Consider the following 22,694-nt stretch of genomic DNA (forward strand, 5'->3'; position numbering starts at 1 on the left):
TAGATAGACGACATTCCATGTATTGTATTTCTATATCTAGATAGACGACATTCCATGTATTGTATTTCTATATCTAGATAGACGACATTCCATGTATTGTATTTCTATATCTAGATAGACGACATTCCATGTATTGTATTTCTATATCTAGATAGACGACATTCCATGTATTGTATTTCTATATCTAGATAGACGACATTTCATGTATTGTATTTCTATATCTAGATAGACGACATTCCATGTATTGTATTTCTATATCTAGATAGACTTCGAGGCTATAAGAAATCACAATTTTTACAACCAATTGTACAATTGCAATCTAAATTAGTTTGACTAGAATACTTTGGGTAGAATACTTTGGCTTTGACTAGAATACTTTGGGTAGAATACTTTGGCTTTGACTAGAATACTTTGACTAGAATAATTTGGGTAGAATACTTTGGCTTTGACTAGAATACTTTGACTAGAATACTTTGACTAGAGTACTTTGACTAGAATACCTTGACTAGAATACGTTGACTAAAATACTTTGACTAGAATACTTTGACTAGAATACTTTAACTTTGACTAGAATACTTTGACTTTGACTAGAATACTTTGACTAGAATACTTTGACTAGAATACTTTGACTTTGACTAGAATACTTTGACTAGAATACTTTGACTAGAATACTTTGACTAGAATACTTTGACTAGAATACTTTGACTTTGACTAGAATACTTTGACTTTGACTAGAATACTTTGACTTTGACTAGAATACTTTGACTAGAATACTTTGACTAGAATACTTTGACTAGAATACTTTGGCTTTGACTAGAATACTTTGACTAGAATACTTTGACTAGAATACTTTGACTAGAATACTCTGATTAGAATACTCTGATTAGAATACTTTGACTTTGACTAGAATACTTTGACTAGAATACTTTGACTAGAATACTTTGACTAGAATACTTTGACTAGAATACTTTGACTTTGACTAGAATACTTTGACTTTGACTAGAATACTTTGACTTTGACTAGAATACTTTGACTAGAATACTTTGACTAGAATACTTTGACTAGAATACTTTGGCTTTGACTAGAATACTTTGACTAGAATACTTTGACTAGAATACTTTGACTAGAATACTCTGATTAGAATACTCTGATTAGAATACTTTGACTTTGACTAGAATACTTTGACTAGAATACTTTGACTAGAATACTTTGACTAGAATACTTTGACTAGAATACTTTGACTAGAATACTCTGATTAGAATACTTTGACTTTGACTAGAATACTTTGATTAGAATACTCTGATTAGAATAGTGTTATAAACCTGGTGGTGGCACAGATGGGGGTAGTGGTGTGTGTGTAGTCAGCCGACGCAAATCGCCCCAGGCCAGCGCTAGACGAGCGGTCAACCGTGACGAGTTACGACGGTCAGCCCAGACGAGTATCAACATGAAGGTTCGAGTAGAATCGTCGTCGTGAACAGAGCTCAGGAGCGTCACGAGGGATGTAGTCATATGACCACCCAGAATGGTCGAGCGACGTTCTGCCCGGTTCTAGAAGGCCAGCAGGGACCCTATATAAAGAAGGTATCAAAGACGGAGGAGAGACAACTTCTCGAGCTACGGTTCGTTACGACGGCTCAGTACAAGTCCGAGAAGAGACAGAGAGACCAGTGCAAGAGTTGATACGGCGATTAACGGAGAGATATTTGTACAGTCTTGTGTTACGTGCTGCCAATTGTACAGTATTGGCTGTTATTTTATTGACATTAAACTATTACGTTATTTGGAGCCCTGAGTTGTCAAGTTCTTTCAGTCGGTGGTGTCGTGTGGTGCAGTTTGCAGAGAGCCTGGATAGCGAGATTCGTAACAATACTTTGTCTTGAATAGAATACTTTGACTTTGACTAGAATACTTTGGCTTTGACTAGAATACTTTGACTAAAATACTTTGACTAGAATACTTTGACTAGAATACTTTGACTAGAATACTTTGACTAGAATACTCTGATTAGAATACTTTGACTTTGACTAGAATACTTTGACTAAAATACTTTGACTAGAATACTTTGGCTTTGACTAGAATACTTTGACTAAAATACTTTGACTAGAATACTTTGACTAGAATACTTTGACTAGAATACTTTGACTAGAATACTTTAACTTTGAGTAGAATAATTTGACTAGAATACTTTGATAGAATAGTTTGATTTTGAGTAAGACTAAAACTAAGACTAAGACTGCTTTATTGATCCTTACGGAAATTTGTTGTGATTACAAGGACTCGTTTCTCATATAAAGACAACACAACAGAAAAATACACATAAATACAACAGAAAATATAAAGAGTTCATTCAGCGACTACACATAGGTATCTTGGTGCATTTCATGTTCCCTGATCAATGAGTGGCGGTGATAGAGTCTGACCGAGTGAGGTACGAACGAGTTTTTGTACCGCTCCGTTCTTGTTTTGATTGACAGCAGTCGCCCACTTCGCGACGACCTGGCGTAGTTCTGATGGAGCGGGTGGCCGTTGTCTTCCAAGATTTTTTCGATTTTTTTAAACACGTTTGTTCAAAAAGTTCCTTTAAATGTGGTAATGTTGTGAGTGTAATTTTTTATGCTTTTTTTAATGTTTTCTAGACGTCGCAACAGTTTAGATGAGGCGTTGCCTTGCCAACAACTTATTCCGTATGTAAGCAGATTTTGTACAGTCGCGCCGTAAAATGTCTCAAGGATCTTCTTGTTTAATTTAAAACTGTTGAGTTTGTATAGAAAAAAGAGTCGCTGGGCTGTTTTCTTTGTCAGAGTTCCAAGGTGGTCTTCCAATGAAATTTTGTTGATAATGATAACGCCTAGATATTTTGACTAGAATACTTTGACTAGAATACTCTGATTAGAATACTTTGACTTTGACTAGAATACTTTGACTAGAATACTCTGATTAGAATACTTTGACTTTGACTAGAATACTCTGATTAGAATACTTTGACTTTGACTAGAATACTTTGACTAGAATACTTTGTTACATGATTTTGAAACGATTTGATATAAATATCAGGTGACCGAGCCTCGCTCGGATGAATAATTTGTTAAGGAAGGATATATACCCGAAGTCATTTTGAGAATATTTTTGTACCAGGTGGCCGAACCTCGCTCGGTTAAATAATTTCGGAAGGTTATATACCCGAAGTCATTTTGGGAATATTCTTGTAATTACGAAAATGAACGATCGGATAAAGACTACTAATCTGAAGAGTTATTTTAGTGTTCTGTTAGTTCTAATTGTAGGCCTAATTGAACATGTCGATTAAATTTAAAGTCTTTTAAGTCCTCCTACAGTCTAGACAAACTACAGCTCAAGTCCGTCTTAAAGTTTTGCAATCCATCTTTTGCGTAAAACTATTGTAGGCTTACTATTATTGGCTTGGAAGAAGTCTTTGCAGTGTAACTTCTCTACGTTATAGGGTAAAACATGCACTTAGTGAAAAAGTAAAATGGCTCATTTTTTTCTTATTAGACTTAAATCATTGCATTAGTTTTTTAAAGAAACGTTTCCGTAGGGCATCTCTGTTACGCCGAATAATATGCTCGTTACCCATACGGGATACGTGCCCTGCACAGCCTGACTGTCGGACTATAAGAAGTTCATACCGGCTTTTGCCATCCATCCATCCCAGTGGTGCTATGACCTGCTTTTACACATCCCTCCATTCAGATCTCTCCTGGGCTTTCCGTCAACACGCACTAACTCCAAGCTTTATACCGAGGTTTATAGTTAAATCAAAAGAGGCTGCAGCGTAAGCAAACTCGTTGACCGCTAGATGGATATCATGTTTAGTGTGAGCTAGTAAGGCGTAGAGAAGCTGTGTTATGACCATTTCCTTTGTTTTGGTACAGGACAGTAGACACCGAAGCATGAACACATGGTAATAATTCACCAGCAAAATAATAATAATAATAAGGCTTGTCTTAGAGTCCGAAAATTAATGAGGATTGCAGCTGTGACCTACATATCTTGCCACATCCAAGGCAAGCATAACCATTGTCCGCGGTGCTCGATTAAGATTTTCTTTTAGCGTCTGCGTCTGTCCACGGCAGCAAATTTTCTTTTGGTCTCAAATGTGTATCCGCGGCCTTTGTATAGAGGGAATTCTTTAAGTCCGAAAGTTACGCTGGACAGAGCAGTATCCTGTATGGGAGACGAATCTCAGACGAACGCATGCCAAAGGCAGTCTTTTTTGGTGAGCTAAAAAGTGGGCGACGTAACACCGAGACGCTTAAAACACCAGCTTATGGCGCAACTTGACTTAGCTGACATAGAAGAGAGCACATGGTTGCATGCAACCTCAGAACGAGACAGCTGGAGGTCAGCAGCAAAATAAACAACAAAGTAAAAGGTATCTACACCGCTCTACACAATTAAAGTGTAAACAACTTATTAAGCACTTAAAACACAATAACTAATCATACATCGGCACATTTATTTCATTACTTTTATTTCATAGTTCTATAATAAATCAATCTACAGTAACATGGTGCGCAAATGTTTAATAAGGTCTATTGATTCTTTAAAACTTGTTCTTGTTTGCAAAGAAATATTTTAGTGTACTGAGGTAAGCCTAGTGACGTAAGCAGCGTTTTTCCCGTTTACGTCATGGAAAATTTTCATTCATAAAACATTCTAGCCAAACTTAATTTTTCGATAATGAGGCATTTTCAAACCGATATAACGGTCGATTTCGAGTTTTCCCAATGTGGCCAATGAGTTGAGAATTTTTTTCTCCTTATTATGCACATACCGTGAAATTTTAAAGAAAATCGTTAGAGCCGTTTTCGAAATAAAATTTATATATATATATATATATATATATATATATATATATATATATATATATATATATATATATATATATATATATATATATATATTATAAAGTAGAATGTGAGGGGTATGTATGTATGTATGTATGTATGTTACTTATAGACATCAAAACCGCTTGACCAATCTTGATAAAACTAGGCAGGAATGTTCCTTGGGTACCAACTTAGACCTTAGTGAATGTATTGTAGCCCTAAAACAAATGTAAGACCCTCAAAAAAAATAAAGTTGTCCGACTCTATTACAGCTATAGTATTTTATGGATCTAGGCCATGTCTACAATGTTGACATAAGAAAAGATAGAAACGATTTAGACCTAGATCTAATTTTAAGAAATACACTTTGCGCAGATAGTCTTTTACTTTGACACATAAAAATACAAAAGAAGATCCATTGATTTCATTATATAATAAAATTAATCTTCAATTTTGTGTTTCAAAAGCATTTTTTACATTAATTAGCTCCTTATATCTGTGATTACAGATTTCCTGACGAACATTCTTTCATTAGACAATACCGTAATGAATCGCGTACTAAAAATTAATTCGTTTAATTGTTTACTTTATAATACCATCCTTAGATCTAAAACTCTAATTCAACTCTAAGATGATAAAACTTCTCTTCGCACAGATAGTTTTATACTTTAACACATAAACATATTAATTAAAGTCCATTCATTTCATATTTTGATCAAATAAACATTCAAATTTGGTTTTCTAAGTAAAGCTACATTCGTTTACGAAAGCTGCGAAGCCGAGTTGAGATAGGCCTAGATCTATATTCATTCATGAATCGCGTACTAAAAATTATTTCGTTTAATTGTTTACTTTATAATCCCATCCCTAGATCTAAAACTCTAATCCAACTCTAAGATGATAAAACTTCTCTTCGCACAGATAGTTTAATACTTTAACACATAAATATATTAATTAAAGTCCATTCATTTCATATTTTGATCAAATAAACATTCAAAATTGGTTTTCTAAAGTTACATTCGTTTACGAAAGCTGCGAAGCCGAGTTGAGATAGGCCTAGATCTATATTCATTCATGAATCGCGTACTAAAAATTATTTCGTTTAATTGTTCACTTTATAATCCCATTTATTTAACAAAGCTATCGCTCTTTTCGTTTTTAATAGATAAGAATGTATCGACTTCGGGTAAACCATTTTCGCAAAACTAATTTTATTTTCGTAGCGAAAGAGAAATAACGTGAAAGGATCATTAGCTACGTTTAACATACATATAAATCCAATCCACTAGATTATTCAAAAGCAAATGTTTTAATTTTAAAAAAAATGGATTTAAGCCTATTAGCTATTTTAACATTGACACATTCGCTTTACTTATTACATTATTATTTCGTTTAATTGTTTACAAAACACTCTCAGTGACTATATCGACAGTAATGCGCAAATAAAGACCCGCGGGTCGCGGGTAACATATGTCTAGTATATATATATAAATATATATACATACATACAAGAATTGCTCGCTTAAGAGTATAGGATTAAAAGAGTAAAGCATAATACTTTAAAAGAGAGCAACCTGAAAGTTCTTCATTTATCAAGGATTAAAAGGTCCCAATTCAACAAACTTTACCAACAGCCTTATACATGAAATATTTCTCATTCCTTCAACAATTCAGCGTTCATAAACTTCCTTTATAAGTTACATGTATAACTGTCTAATGACTAAGCACTAAGTGATTTACTCAAAGGCCAAGCTCAGGATTTTAAAACATTCCCCTTTTCATAAATTATATTTCATTAGGATTTATCAGTAACCACTATTGAAACAGTTATGACAAGTGTCTGTGCTGTCACCTCCGTCGCTTACCATATTCATCGTCCTGTTCATATTCCTTGTTTCTAACACTTATATTCAACACTTATATCTCTAGTCATCCATTCATTATCTAAATTGTGAATGCACAGACTCGAGGAAGTTAACGTCTTAAGACACTACTGTCTCGTGTTGAAATGTAAACTCAAGTTAGACAATTGAAGGAACACATGTATATCTATATTTAGGAAGACTTTAAGGGCTCTGCATCTTTGTGAATATGATTTCGTATTTCTACTTACGTCATTTTACTCACTTGTCTTATTATTTATATTCAACTATCTGACAACCAGTCAATCATTTATTGTAATTAGACATAAATAAAGAGTCTAGTTTTAGTTTGAGGAAATATCACCGATATATTTTAAAAATCTATTTCTTGTCTTTTTTTCCTAGCCTGAGAGACATGTCCACGGATATAGTTCGAGCTGCTTTCTTCAGACACGGCACTCCACAGGATAGGGCAGTGGAGAGAATTCTTGGCCTTCATTAGTTGAAACTTGTGTTCAAACTAGAGTTTCACTACTTTGATTGACAATAAAGATAATCCAATGTCTTGAAGACAAAAGAAAAGAGAAAAGAAAAGAGAAAAGAAAGAGAAAGGAAAAGAGAAAAGAAAGAGAAAGCAAGGAAAGAAATTGAAAGATATTTTGTAGCAATAAAAAAATAAAACATATACTGACATTACAGAATTGATCGTTTGTGCTTTACCAGTTCAATGACTAATATCACAATGTTTATGATCTCTGTTTACATTCTTATAATTGGCAGTACCAGTAAGGGTATGATAGAGATCTAATCGACCATAACAAGTCAAGGATTTGTGTAGTTTGAATCCATAGCATCTGTGTTTGTTTCTGCATCATCTCACTAAAAGCTTTCGTAGCGCACAGCACCAGATATAAAAGTCAATGCACACAAAGGGTCCCAAACACATACCATTAGGAAATGGTACACTAACGTGGAGAGATATTTTTTTTTAAATTCCATTTTGAGAAGATCATTTCGTCACTGGCAGCATGCAAGAACAGACAGGAGGAATCATCTCGACTAACTTTTACTGCATTCGTTTATGACAAACAATTAACTGTTTGTTTGTTTTTTTCCTACACAATTATGTGCGATATAATATTTTCTGCTATGTAATGAAAATATTTTTATCTAGCATTAACTTAAAAATACTTTTTAAAAAACTTTATATCTTTTTCTAACTATCCTCGTCAGTCATTATGGCTGAGACCAAGACTGAGACTGTTTTAGTGATCCTTAGTGGACATTTGTTGGGATTACAAAAACAGCAGCAACACTGAACACAAATAGAACGCAACATTGAGTCACAGGTTTTCTGGTCAACGAATAGGTCTGAGGCATTGGGAACCGGTCAAGAACGACCGAGTTTTTGTACCTTCAATTCGAGCTCGTCTTAAGGGACAGAAGTCTTCCACCTCCAGACGACTTGACTTTGTTAGAGAGGAGCGAGTGGTTGTTCTCTTCTAAAATTTGTCGGTATTAGCTGAGATATTTTTTGCTTAAAAAACTTTAAAATATGGTAGTGATATGCTTCAGTGTATGTGGTCCTAGCAGTCTAGTTCCAACAGTGTATGTAGTCCCAGCAGTCTAGTTCCAACAGTGTATATAGTCCCAGCAGTCTAGTTAAAATAGTGTATGTGATCTAAGCAGTCTAGTTTCAACAGTGTATGTGATCTAAGCAGTCTAGTTTCAACAGTGTATGTGGTCCCAGCAGTTTAGTTCCAACTGTGTATGTGGTCCCAGCAGTTTAGTTCCAACAGTGTATGTGGTCCCAGCAGTTTAGTTCCAACAGTGTATGTAGTCCCAGCAGTCTAGTTCCAATAGTGAATGTGATCTAAGCAGTCTAGTTTCAACAGTGTATGTGGTCCCAGCAGTTTAGTTCCAACAGTGTATGTGGTCCCAGCAGTTTAGTTCCAACAGTGTATGTGGTCCCAGCAGTTTAGTTCCAACAGTGTATGTGGTCCCAGCAGTTTAGTTCCAACAGTGTATGTGGTCTCCCAGTTGTCTAGTTCCAACTGTGTATGTGGTCTCCCAGCAGTCTAGTTCCAACTGTGTATGTGGTCCCAGCAGTCTAGTTCCAACAATTTTCCAAATGATCACTATATTATGTCTAAGCCAGTTATTGTTAGTTACAAGTTTTACCTTTTTTACCGCGCCCCAATTCTCCCTTCCCTAACTCCTGATTTAAGCGTATGTGTAAATCTACTTAGAGTAATGAAACCTATAGGTCTGGACTTAGAAGACAGAGTGCAAAGTGTTTCTGAACAATAACAATGATAAATCTGTGCGATTACAAATATTTTTATTAATTGTTATTGTTTCATGCTTTTAGCTTTCTCCATACGCAATGATCCTATCACTTGTCTAGACCAGGTGGTAATGTGTGGTGGAAGGAGAAAGAATGGGGTCTCTTGTCAACGTTACCGAAATATCTTTTTAAAATGCATTTATTTAAAAAAAAAATGTTCTACTTGAATTCGAACTCCAAGTTAAAGTCTCCTCAGCCTCCTCAAACCAATGCACTAACCACTGTGCCAGGGGGAGCTGATGAAAATCAAAGGTTTTATAGATATCTGTTGTTATTTTCAAACTTCTCTCTCTTCAAAGTATAAAGAGGACTAATTCTACTTATACCACCACATGAGTCAAGTATTTCTTTTCCTTTTCAAGATACTAAACAAAATAATTAATTACAATAGTTAATTAAGTAATTGGTAAATTTTATCTTCATTGATTCTTGTTTGTGCAAAATTTCATCTTGATCTGAGATTGGGTGTGGGAGAAATAACAACGTGTAGAAACTTTATTTCCTGACAGACACACAGACAGACAGAAAGAGTTGATATAAGCTTTGTCACAATGTACACATCTTTACTGGTTTACTAAAAGATCTTACAATGAGTTCTTGTTGACGGTGTCTATACAATTTAAAATCATTCTGTTGTGAACACTTGCTTAGAATCATGGGAATGAAGTCAACCACTTGGCCAGTCACGAAAACATACAATTTAAAGCCGAATAAGTGTGTGATAACTCCTAACTGTGTATTTCCGGTAAATGCCAAAACTATTCCCAGCTATAAATTCGACCTAGTCCTAAAACTCCAATTTCAATTTTGTAAGATTTAAATAAATGTAAAAGCAAAAGAAAGCAAAGACATAGAGAAACATAAGCACAGAGAAATACAGACACAGAGAAATACAGATACAGAGAAATACAGACATAGAGAAATACAGACATAGAGAAATACAGACATAGAGAAACAAAGACACAGAGAAATACAGACATAGAGAAACATAAGCACAGAGAAATACAGACACAGAGAAATACAGATACAGAGAAATACAGACATAGAGAAATACAGACATAGAGAAATACAGACATAGAGAAACAAAGACACAGAGAAATACAGACATAGAGAAACATAAGCACAGAGAAATACAGACACAGAGAAATACAGATACAGAGAAATACAGACATAGAGAAATACAGACATAGAGAAATACAGACATAGAGAAACAAAGACACAGAGAAATACAGACATAGAGAAACATAAGCACAGAGAAATACAGACACAGAGAAACAAAGACACAAAGAAATACAGGCACAGAGAAATACAGACACAGAGAAATACAGTACACAGAGAAACAAAGACACAGAGAAATACAGACACAGAGAAATACAGACACAGAGAAACAAAGACACAGAGAAATACAGACACAGAGAAATACAGACACAGAGAAATACAGACACAGAGAAACAAAGACACAGAGAAATACAGACACAGAGAAACAAAGACACAGAGAAACAAAGACACAGAGAAATACAGACACAGAGAAATACAGACACAGAGAAACAAAGACACAGAGAAATACAGACACAGAGAAATACAGACACAGAGAAACAAAGACACAGAGAAATACAGACACAGAGAAACAAAGACACAGAGAAACAAAAACACAGAGAAATACAGACACAGAGAAATACAGACATAGAGAAACACAGGCACAGAGAAATACAGACACAAAGAAACAAAGACACAGAGAAACAAAAACACAGAGAAATACAGACACAGAGAAATACAGACACAGAGAAACAAAAACACAGAGAAATACAGACACAGAGAAACAAAGACACAGAGAAATACAGACACAGAGAAATACAGACACAGAGAAACAAAGACACAGAGAAACAAAAACAAAGAGAAATACAGACACAGAGAAATACAGACATAGAGAAACACAGGCACAGAGAAATACAGACATAGAGAAATACAGACACAGAAAAACACAGACACAAAGAAATACAGTACACAGAGAAATACAGACACAGAGAAATACAGAAACAGAGAAACACAGACACAGAGAAATACAGAAACAGAAAAACACAGACACAAAGAAATACAGTACACAGAGAAATACAGACACAGAGAACTACAGACACAGAGAAATACAGAAACAGAGAAACACAGACACATAGAAATACAGACACAGAGAAATACAGACACAGAGAAATACAGACACAGAGAAATACAGAAACAGAGAAACACAGACACAGAGAAATACAGAAACAGAGAAACACAGACACAGAGAAATACAGAAACAGAGAAACACAGACACAGAGAAATACAGACACAGAGAAATACAGACACAGAGAAATACAGACACAGAGAAATACAGACACAGAGAAACACAGACACAGAGAAATACAGACACAGAGAAACACAGACACAGAGAAATACAGATACAGAGAAATACAGACACAGAGAAATACAGAAACAGAGAAATACAGACACAGAGAAATACAGACACAGAGAAACACAGAAACAGAGAAATACAGAAACAGAGAAATACAGACACAGAGAAATACAGTACACAGAGAAATACAGGCACAGAGAAATACAGACACAGAGAAATACAGACACAGAGAAATACAGTACACAGAGAAATACAGACACAGAGAAATACAGTACACAGAGAAATACAGGCACAGAGAAATACAGACACAGAGAAATACAGACACAGAGAAATACAGGCACAGAGAAATACAGACACAGAGAAATACAGTACACAGAGAAATACAGAGGAAACAAAATGTACAGTGACATTTAATCTGCAACTTTTGAAGGTCAGAAGCAAACACCTACACTCTGTTTTGCATATTTGTTTCTACGTACAACACTAGGCTTACAGCGATATCAACGTAGGTGTATTTCTTTAGACAAAATGTCTTGAAAACTCTTCAATGGATCCAGATTGACGACAAAAACCAAAGTTTGAAAGCTACTAATCAGGGAACTCCTACGCTCATGATGCAGTAATGGTTGCTGAATCTGCTTACCCAGCTTCTGTCCCTGGTTAACAAACTTTCTGCTAAATGCCAGAAGTTTAGGTTAAATATAAGTCAAAGCAAGACCAAAAGACTAGTTCAGAACACAAGCACTGTAGCTCACGTGACCATTACCGGCCAACCACTGGGATTGCAGAACATTTGTGTTATCTTGGCTCCATCATCTCTAACGAGGTTCTACTGGGTACTAAACCGGATAGTAAAAAGTACATAATTTAATATGCATAAAGTGGACCCAGTTCCATTACTGTCTGTTATAGAATGTATTAATGTTTATATGAAAACAAAATAATGTGCTTAAAAATAGAGCCATTATGAATATGCACCAAACATCGTTTATTATAAAGACAAGGCGTGTTAATAACTTAATATAAATAGAGATGAAACTTTACATCATAAATGCGCTTTACATACAGAGCAGCAATGGCTGGCACTTTTTTCAATTTGTCTTGACCTTTGAGTAAGTTAGTTAACATGTTAAAATGCTACATTCCTTGACTACGTCATGCTGACCAGACGTCTGTCTAGCTGTGCGGGTATATCTCCAGAGGTAGAGATGAATAACTCCCACCCCCTTTTATTTGTTTAGTCCATCACATTGAGTTTTTATGGGTGGGTAACCACAAGTTAAATACGATGGACGTAGGTTTAATGTCAGCGTATTGACACTCTCTAGTGGTCACACCTGTCGAGGGAACTGAGTTTGTTTACTTAGTAGTTAATTTTTATTAGGGGGGGGGGGGGCTGGACTACACGAGCCACACCTCTAATGTAACCAGGTATATTTCTAGATGAACAACTCCCTTCCCCTTTTATTTGTTTAGCCCATCACATTGAGTTCATTGATTGACAGGTGACCCCAAGTCAGATACGATGGACGTAAGCACTCTCTAGAGGTCACACGAGGGAACTAGGTTTGTTATTGGGGGGGGGGGACTAGACTTTACATTATAATACATATCTACGACAATATTTCCTCAAAGCTTCGTGAAATGCTATCTGATGCTAAAAGCATCGCTTTCTCAACGGACACTTGGACAGCTGATAATACCACCGAATCATATTTTGGTTTAACTGCCCATTGGTTGAATGAGTCATTTGACCGAAGCAACTATGTTTTGCATTGTACAAAATTTAATGGCCAGCATACGGCTGCAAATTTGCTGTACTTAAGATATTTACTAAGCCATTGTCTGTATTAGATACAAACCAGAAGCGGTTTGTGGCCTTTAAAACACGAGCCTAATGACAAGTTGATGGTGTCAAATACATGAACACAAACATCTACCCACTATAGGCTACAACATAGATTGTACTTAAGAAAGATTTACGCTATAAAACCAAGAGTGAACTTTACCTTTGAAAGATTTACATTAGTTACATATATGTTTATATATTCTGCATGAGTTATCCCACATTCTACTTTACAATACATACGCACACACCATCTCATGTTACAAAGATTAGTTTATGATAAGCATATCTGTAAAAAAAAATGCTGTTCATTTTAATTTATCAATCAGTGATAGAGTTTAAAGTAAGAAAGTAAATAACAAAATAATATGAATATAGGTATGTTATATAGAAGATTTGCAAAAACTTCAGTAAAACGAGCTGTTTGAGTCATGTAGGTATCCGGCTCCGGCTCCGGCCGAATATCTAATTGTACTATCCGGTTATATCCGGCTCCGGCCGGATATCAAAAAGTACTATCCGGTGCACCCCTATTATAAATTCGTATTACATACGTAGCAGCGATGTCTGGCACATTTTAAAAGCTTGTCTTGACCTTTGAGTGGTCTTGTAAACACGTAATATTCCTTAACTACATCACGCTGATAATCTGTCTAGATGTGCGAGTATATCTCCAGAGGTAGAGATGAGCACCCCCACCTCCTTTTGTTTGTTTAGTCCATAAAATTGAGTTCACGGATAGGCAGCTGACCACATTAAGCCAGATGTCAACGTGTTGACACTTTCTAGAGGTCACATCTTATGAGGGAACTGAGTTTGTTTACTTGGAGTAGAATTTTTATTAGGGGCGGGACTACAAGCCAAATCTCTATAAGGTTAATCTGGTATGAGTTTGTTTATTATGAGATAGGTTGTCAATCAAGGGTCTGGACCACAAACCAAATTGTTAAGACATATTGACACTGTCTAGAGGTCACTAGATGATGACACTAAGTTTGTTTACTTGGAGAGAAATGTCAATTAGGGCGCTGAACTACAGGACACATCCCTACCAGAATTTTGTTACACAAGCCACGGGTATTAAAGTGGCTTGTAAGGGCCTTTAGTAAATTGGACAACAATAATAATGGCTGATAAAAAGTCATCACTTATATGGCGTTACTTTAATGTCAAAACAATGGACAGCTCTAAAGCAGTTTGCAATGCTTGTAAAATAGTAATGTCACGTGGTAAACCAGGCAAACCTAAAGACTTCTCAACCACCACTATGATTAGTCATCTACGCTCGAAACACCCAGACTTATTCAACGAAATGACTGCATTGAAATCAGCATCAAGTAATATCACTGCCTGTGCCAGTACGTCTACGAGCTCCAGTGATTCGTCAAGCCTCACACACAAGCAGCAACCAGGGATTAAAGAGGTCTTAGACAAAGCTAAATTGTGGGATATTAATAGTTATAATGCTAAACGCATTCACTTGGCCATAGCAAAGATGATTGCAACTGACATGGAACCTTACCAAGTAGTTGAGAAGCCTGGATTTATTGGACTTTTAAAAGTACTGGAGAAAAGATACACTGTGCCTAGTCGCAAATATTTTACAGAACGTGTTATTCCAGATATCTACGACAATATTTCCTCAAAGCTTCGTGAAATGCTATCTGATGCTAAAAGCATCGCTTTCTCAACGGACACTTGGACAGCTGATAATACCACCGAATCATATTTTGGTTTAACTGCCCATTGGTTGAATGAGTCATTTGACCGAAGCAGCTATGTTTTGCATTGTACAAAATTTAATGGCCAGCATACGGCTGCAAATTTGCTGTACTTAAGATATTTACTAAGCCATTATCTGTATTAGATACAAACCAGAAGCGGTTTGTGGCCTTTAAAACACGAGCCTAATGACAAGTTGAAAGTGTCAAATACATGAACACAAACATCTACCCACTATACAACTTAGATTGTACTTAAGAAAGATTTACGCTATAAAACCAAGAGTGAACTTTACCTTTGAAAGATTTACATTAGTTACATATATGTTTATATATTCTGCATGAGTTATCCCACATTCTACTTTACAATACATACGCACACACCATCTCATGTTACAAAGATTAGTTTATGATAAGCATATCTGTAAAAAAAATGCTGTTCATTTTAATTTATCAATCAGTGATAGAGTTTAAAGTAAGAATGTAAATAACAAAATAATATGAATATAGGTATGTTATATAGAAGATTTGCAAAAACTTCAGTAAAACGAGCTGTTTGAGTCATGTAGGTATCCGGCTCCGGCTCCGGCCGAATATCTAATTATACTATCCGGTTATATCCGGCTCCGGCCGGATGTCAAAAAGTACTATCCGGTGCACCCCTACTGGGTACAGACATCAAGTAGGCAACCACAGGATACCCAAGGCAATGAAAACCATGTCACGGTTGCAGAAAGGAGTGTGGGAAAATACCTAGCTGACTATCTGACTATCAATACTAAAGCCCTAGTCTACCAGACCAGTGTGATGAGCACTCTGCAATACGGTACTGAAACATAATCAACCTACACTTTGCAGGAAAAAAAAACTGAATATCTTCCACCTTGATGCTTAAAGCGGATTTAAAAAATATGGTAGCAAGATAAAATAAGCAATGATGAAGTGCTGCGGGTGCCATAACATCCGCGCGGGATGCAGTCGATTTGAAAACATTCACATAGTGCCACAAGATCAACTTCCAGAAGACATTCTGTATGATGATTTAATAGAAGACATTCTGTATGATGATTTAATAGAGGACATTCTGTATGGTGATTTAATAGAAGACATTCTGTATGGTGATTTAATAGAAGACATTCTGTATGGTGATTTAATAGAAGACATTCTGTATGGTGATTTAATAGAAGACATTCTGTATGGTGATTTAATAGAAGACAGGAGAGCTTCTGGTTGTCCACAAAAGCGACTTGATGCTCTTCAAGATCGACACTTGGGAAAAAGAAGTACTGGATAGATCGACATGGATAACAAACATAGAAGTACTGGATAGATTGACATGGATAACAAACATAGAAGTACTGGATAGATCGACATGGATAACAAACATAGAAGTACTGGATAGATCGACATGGATAACAAACATAGAAGTACTGGATAGATCGACATGGATAACAAACATAGAAGTACTGGATAGATCGACATGGATAACAAACATAGAAGTACTGGATAGATCGACATGGATAACAAACATAGAAGTACTGGATAGATCGACATGGATAACAAACATACAAGTACTGGATAGATCGACATGGATAACAAACATAGAAGTACTGGATAGATCGACATGGATAACAAACATAGAAGTACTGGATAGATCGACATGGATAACAAACATACAAGTACTGGATAGATCGACATGGATAACAAACATAGAAGTACTGGATAGATCGACATGGATAACAAACATAGAAGGTCTTGAATTACAGATAGAATTATTACAAAAAGTAGAAAGAAGGGTGAGCGTGCAATTGCTGTAGTGACCACAGTTGTGTATCAAGGATTGGCCACTTTAGTCATACGAGAAGATGCAAATTCAAACGATTATACTTCAATACATAAAATGCCACAGACGGACACAGAGAAAATAAGTTTTAAGCTCTTATTAAGAGAATAAGTCTCTGAGTGATATCAAATGCATCGCATTTGAATACATACTCTTTAACCATTCTATTCTAGCTATTATTTAAAATGTCTTATTTGGTCTAAAAATCAACTAAAATTATCTATACAATCATAAAAATTAGCTAATAATCGCTATAATAATAATCTCGACCCGATTCCCAAGCATTATTTATTATTATTATATTCCATTTTAATTTAAATGGCCTATGTTGCTGCAATGAAAAATTGTTTATTTTACTCGCATTTTCACTGAATGTTCCAAAATGAAATTATAAAAGTTATATAATTTAAAATCACAGACCTATATGTATAGTCTAGATTACTCTAGATCTATTACAAATTTGATCACATGACTGATCCTAACTAATTGATACAATAACATTATATATAAACTTATTTTTTTAAAGTATTTAATATGTGTTTCTAGTGTAATAACTTGTTTTCCTCTCTAGCTCTATGTTAGCAATGATCAGGTTAATGTCTTTTTTTTTTTACAAGTTCTCGTGTTAGCGTGCATCTTTATGGGTGGAATCTGGACCAATTTGGCTGAACATGGTCTCGAAAGCGGCTTCGACAAATTATTTTTATCTTTTGGAAAAAATACTTGCCAATCGAAACCACAAGGAAAACTCTGGTTTGACATTTATAATTTTAAAAAAATAATCAACATAAAATAAGTTTTTTGTTTTTTAACCCACGTCAGTGGGAATTCCCGCATGTATTCAGTAAGGACTTCACTAAATGTATAAACGACCAGGAACATGTTGGGCACCGTCTTATGTAGAACTCATGAGCTGGTAGACTTGAATTAATTTGTCACAATATACATATGAATATAATACTTATAATATTTTTCAAAACATATAATCAGTTATATCTGTAACTAGATCCATCAATACTATATCCTTTACTGTTCTTTTTGTAAAGTCTAGGTCTATATCAGCAAACTGGAATCTATACTTTGGGAGTCACAAGCATTTTTTTAAGATGGGATGGGGGGGGGGGTGCGGGGGGGGGGGGGGGGTAAACATGAAAAAGTCACTTTGACACAAAATCTTCAACTTCAGAAAGGAGAATATAACTTTTTTTTTGTTTGTTTTAAATGTTACTAAATCTAGTTACAAATATTTGTTTGTGTAAAATTATTGTGTATGGTAAAATTCGGGTACATACAAATTAATATATAGGTGTTCTGAAAACATACACAGATTTTGGGAGAAATACTCACCAAAGAAAGTACTGTAAATGTGTAGTTATGAAGCGTTATAGCTTTATTCGCCTGTATTGGTTTTGATCCCAGATCTTCAACTTTTGGAGATGATTTGGTTCTCTATTACACTGAGAGTTCCTGAGGATAATTTCTATGTGTTTGTGCACATTTATTTATAACACTATCGACCATTACTATTATTGAATTGTTGTAACAAAGGTCAAGGTTTTGATAAGGCAAGCGCTTAAAATTAAATATTCTGTTAATTGGAAGAAAAGTCTTTATGTATAAGTCATTATTTGGCTCCGACATTCTGTATTGTGAACAATTCAAAGAGAACTAAAGTAACTGGGTTCACATTAGAAGACTACTTCTTCTTGAAACTGTCAGGTAGAGTTGAGACTTCGGCTCTTGGAACTCTAGGCCAGTTCCCTCTCACCGGCCTGAATGAGAACAGAGTATAATGTTCTGTCTGGCGAGGGGTCAGACTCGCGGCCAGAGGTGCGTACACCGGGACCCCAGCTATTTTCCTTTTCTATACCAGGTTAACCGTGCAGGACACGCCATTTATGTAACGGCCCCTTGAGGAACGGCGCCTGGATTGTGACAAGATTGTGGGAGCTTTTTTTAGAACTCCGCACAGTGCAATGAGGATGCTCTCGCACCCCCTTAGGCACCCCCACTACAGTCTAGTTTTCCTACCCTTAACCCATCGTTTCCTCCTACGATCGTTTCCACCCGGGCGCCACTATGAGGCAGGGTATCATGCCCGGGCGCCACTATGAGGCAGGGTAGCATGCCCGGGCGCCACTATGAGGCAGGGTAGCATGCCCCGTATTTTAGGCCTACAATGAAGGCTAGTTTACAGTTTTCTTCTAACACTTTTTGTTACTAAAGTTACTGCCCTTTGTCACTAAGTACCACGTTTCATTCCGTTTTGTTTCCTCTCCACTATTTCCATAGACCTTAGAACAGGTTCTCATTGGACACCCACCACTAGCTGTTGACACGAATTCATTGGTGAGTCTCGTGAAATGTTGTGTGAGTGATCTGAAGAGACTGCTAACTCACATAGTCTGCTAACTCAAGGACCTCTCAGCTCTAGCCCCACTTGACTCCTCGTTAGAATCACACAGCGGACGTCAACATTGGAGCTTATTTACTGCTATCCCGATGGCGTGGTTCTTCCCCCTATGTCTGATTCTAATGTTTGTACCATTGATTGTATCAGGTAAGAAACACTGAAACATGAATCCATTGTACTAGCGTTGATGTTTAGAACATTACAAAGATGGATAGATAGATAGATAGATAGATAGATAGATAGATAGATAGATAGATAGATAGATAGATAGATTGTTGTAACTTCAGTGGCGGACTGGCAGGGTTAATGAGTGTGCACCCTACTGGCACACGTGACACTGTGACACGTGAAAATCACACAGGTCAACGGCTGTCAATGAACAGTACTGCTAGAACACGCAAATAAGGCCCGTGTTATGGTCATGTGATCAAAAAAGCCTTCACGGACGAGAGACTATGTGTAAGCAAGGGACTTCAGAACAGCAAGGCAACAAGGACTGTGCGCTACAATATAGATAATAAAAAGGCTTGTCTTCGCGCCTAAAGATTTATGAGTCATGCAGTACTCCCTGCGGGTACGCAGCCCTAGCGGCGACCTACATATTTTGCCACATTTATCTCAGACATAACACTTGTCCGCCGGTTGTCGATTTAGAATTCTTTTCACTGTCTACGTCTGTCCTAAGCAGCGGATTTTTCTTTTGGTCTCATGTGTATCCCTCGGCCTTTGTAAGTGACCTCCAGCTGTCTCTTATTAGATAGATTTGTATATACTCTCCTTCGTAGGAGATGAACACAGTTCTCATTTCCTATGAATTTGAAGATGGCTATAAAGTCCAATCCTCGCTTTAAAAAGCCGGCAACTTACATGACATTGGTATGTTGGGTTTGCTGCAGTTACTCCCGTTTCTTGACTCCTGAAGTTGAAGCATCTTGAAGCTCTTTGTGTTTATTTTATTTCCACATTTTTTTGTTTGGGTAGATCTCAGTTAGTTTAGCTATCAGCTCTGAACTGCCAACTGCATGTTTGTTCATGTGAACCACGACTCACGTCTGTAGAAGTGTAGAGTTGTTTGTTTTAGAGGCAAGCTGAATGGCAGCCTTCTAGCAATAATATTCGTGTTTTATCAGCTCAGCACATTGTTTTCATCGAACCAGTCTTCGTGATTTGGCTGACCAAGAACACTGTAAGCCACAGAGTATACACAGTGCTTTATTAAACTGTTCTCCGCATCCATGTTCATGTGCGCTACTATGTATACTCTCTCTCTCTCTCTCTCTCTCTCTCTCTCTTTCTCTCTCGTTAGGAACTCGTGCATAAAGTTTTCTTTAATACGCCAACGTCTGTACAGTAGAAGTCATAACACGAAAAAGACAATACCTCTAGTATACGACTTATAGAGCGATTATTTTGCCCTAAGGAATGTTAGATTTAAAAAAAAGGAAATTAAAAACTTTTTTACCCCACCCTCCAAGGAAATAATCCTGGTTAAGCGAATGTATACATCTACTATATTTTATAAAATTATAATTAGGGCTTAAAGGCCTTTCGAAGACGGTGCGCAAAAAGGAAAAGAAGTTGTACTTGACATCAATAAGTATACAAGTATTAAACAGCCATGGGCGTAGCCAGAGGGTGGGTTTGGGTTCAACCCCCACCCCGAAATGGGGGGATCGGAATTTGGTGACTGAATTTTAGCTTTGATTTTGTTTATTTTAGGTGATGTTTTTTTCTAGTAAACTAGCTGTTAAAGTTAAAAGAAAACATTTCTGTTTGTTTATAAAGGATAATAATGGACTTTTTATGCAGCGACTTTCGTGCAGTAGCGTAACATCGCAACATGATGCAGTGCTAAACCAATTCCTTAAACTTTTTAAAAAAATCAGATTTTATTTATTTTTTGTTTAGTGCCCCCATCCGAAAAAAAGAAGATTATTTTTGTGCGTTTTGTCTGTTGGTCGGTCTGTCCATCACGATTAGATTAACAAATAACACTAGAGGCTCTTCTAGCTTTTAGATTTTATTTCCATGCTTAAACATTGCAAGAAACACATAATCTTTAATATATTGCTCTGGTTTTTTAATGGAAATAGCATATAAATGCTAAATAAAAATATCTATATTGATTTATATTTCATTAGCAATAAAGTTGTTCCGGATATTGTTTTATAAAAAATAAATTATGTCAAATGATTGTTTGAAATCGCTTAATTGACTAATATTACACTTATATTCTTTGACACTACGTCAATATAGTTTATTTATCAATATCAATTGTTCCGAATTTTTAACTTAAAACAAATTTATGTCAAATAATTTTATTTTCAAAAATATCGAAAATAGGTTATTCAGGATTTTAAAATAAGAAAGTAATTTACTAGAAACGATTATTGAAATCACTTTTTAGACTTATTTTACAGTTAATTTTCTTGCCGAAACATAATAAAAGCTGTTTAATCGGTAAAGAATGTTCCGGATTTTGTTTCGAAAAAGAAATCGACCTACATTACCTTAATTTTCCTACAAATCGCCGCCAAAAATTATCCGAATTTTATATGAAAAATCTAATAACACTAATAAATGTTTGAAATCCCTCTTCTAATAAATAAAACACATAATTTTCTCATTTACGAAATTTGGTTGTTCCGGATTTTTTATGAAAAATAGTTTAACTCCATTTATGTAAAATCGCACTTTTCTCTTACACTACATTTAACTTTCTAGCTAAAACGTTAGAAAATCTAATTATCGCTAATATTATGCTCCAATTTTTAAGGAAAACAACTTCCCAACACCAAAGTATGGTTTGAAAAAATCTCCATATAACAGACCATCCCACAAATTTAATTTACGGCATTTGATTAATCTGGAATTCTTATTTTCTCTCACTATAAATATATAAACATCCGGAACAATCTATTATAGAAACTTAAAACTAATGCGATGTTTCGGAAGGGAAATTAGATTTTAATCAGATTTTCAATAGCTTTTAGTCTTTTTTTTTCCTTGCTATTAATATGACGGACAGACAGACTGACAGACAAAACAAAAAAAAGCATTTTTAATATTTTTATATATATACTAGCCTGGCATTACCCGCGGCCTGCGGGTCTAAGTTTGTGTTTACTAATCTAGTGGATTGGATTTAGATGTATGTTAAACTTAGCTAATGATCCTTTCAAGTTTATGAACCCTCAACAAGGCTCAACAAGCTGCCCGTATAGATGATATTTTTTAGTCTAACTAGGCCGTGTGACGTAGTGGATTTTTTTCCTTTGACGTCATATGGAATAAATTCTTTAAATACTAAAACAACTCGGTATAGTAATGTTTATTAAACCTCGTAATGTGACTTGCATTTTAAAAAGACATAATAGCTAGATTTAGATCTAATCTAGATTTTTTACACTAGATCTAGAT

General features: G+C 35.7%; 2 protein-coding genes across 3 annotated transcripts in view; both read left to right on the forward strand.

Annotated features, from left to right (window-relative positions):
• LOC106072301 (nuclear receptor subfamily 2 group E member 1-like) overlaps nucleotides 1-7,839 on the forward strand; it is a 56,002-nt gene extending 48,163 nt beyond the window's left edge. Inside the window, exon 10 of the mRNA XM_056041584.1 lies at nucleotides 7,121-7,839. Coding sequence (XP_055897559.1) covers nucleotides 7,121-7,217 — 97 coding nt within the window. The 3' untranslated portion in view covers nucleotides 7,218-7,839. The remainder of the gene's footprint in view (nucleotides 1-7,120) is intronic.
• Nucleotides 7,840-17,691: 9,852 nt separating this feature from the next.
• LOC106060782 (uncharacterized) overlaps nucleotides 17,692-22,694 on the forward strand; it is a 70,913-nt gene continuing 65,910 nt past the window's right edge. For both annotated transcript variants that reach the window (XM_056041585.1, XM_056041586.1), the window contains exons 1-2: nucleotides 17,692-17,777; nucleotides 19,154-19,421. In XM_056041585.1, coding sequence (XP_055897560.1) covers nucleotides 19,364-19,421 — 58 coding nt within the window. In that variant the 5' untranslated portion in view covers nucleotides 17,692-17,777; nucleotides 19,154-19,363. The remainder of the gene's footprint in view (nucleotides 17,778-19,153; nucleotides 19,422-22,694) is intronic.

Source organism: Biomphalaria glabrata, chromosome 9, assembly GCF_947242115.1.
Source record: "Biomphalaria glabrata chromosome 9, xgBioGlab47.1, whole genome shotgun sequence".
Lineage (NCBI taxonomy): Eukaryota > Metazoa > Mollusca > Gastropoda > Planorbidae > Biomphalaria > Biomphalaria glabrata.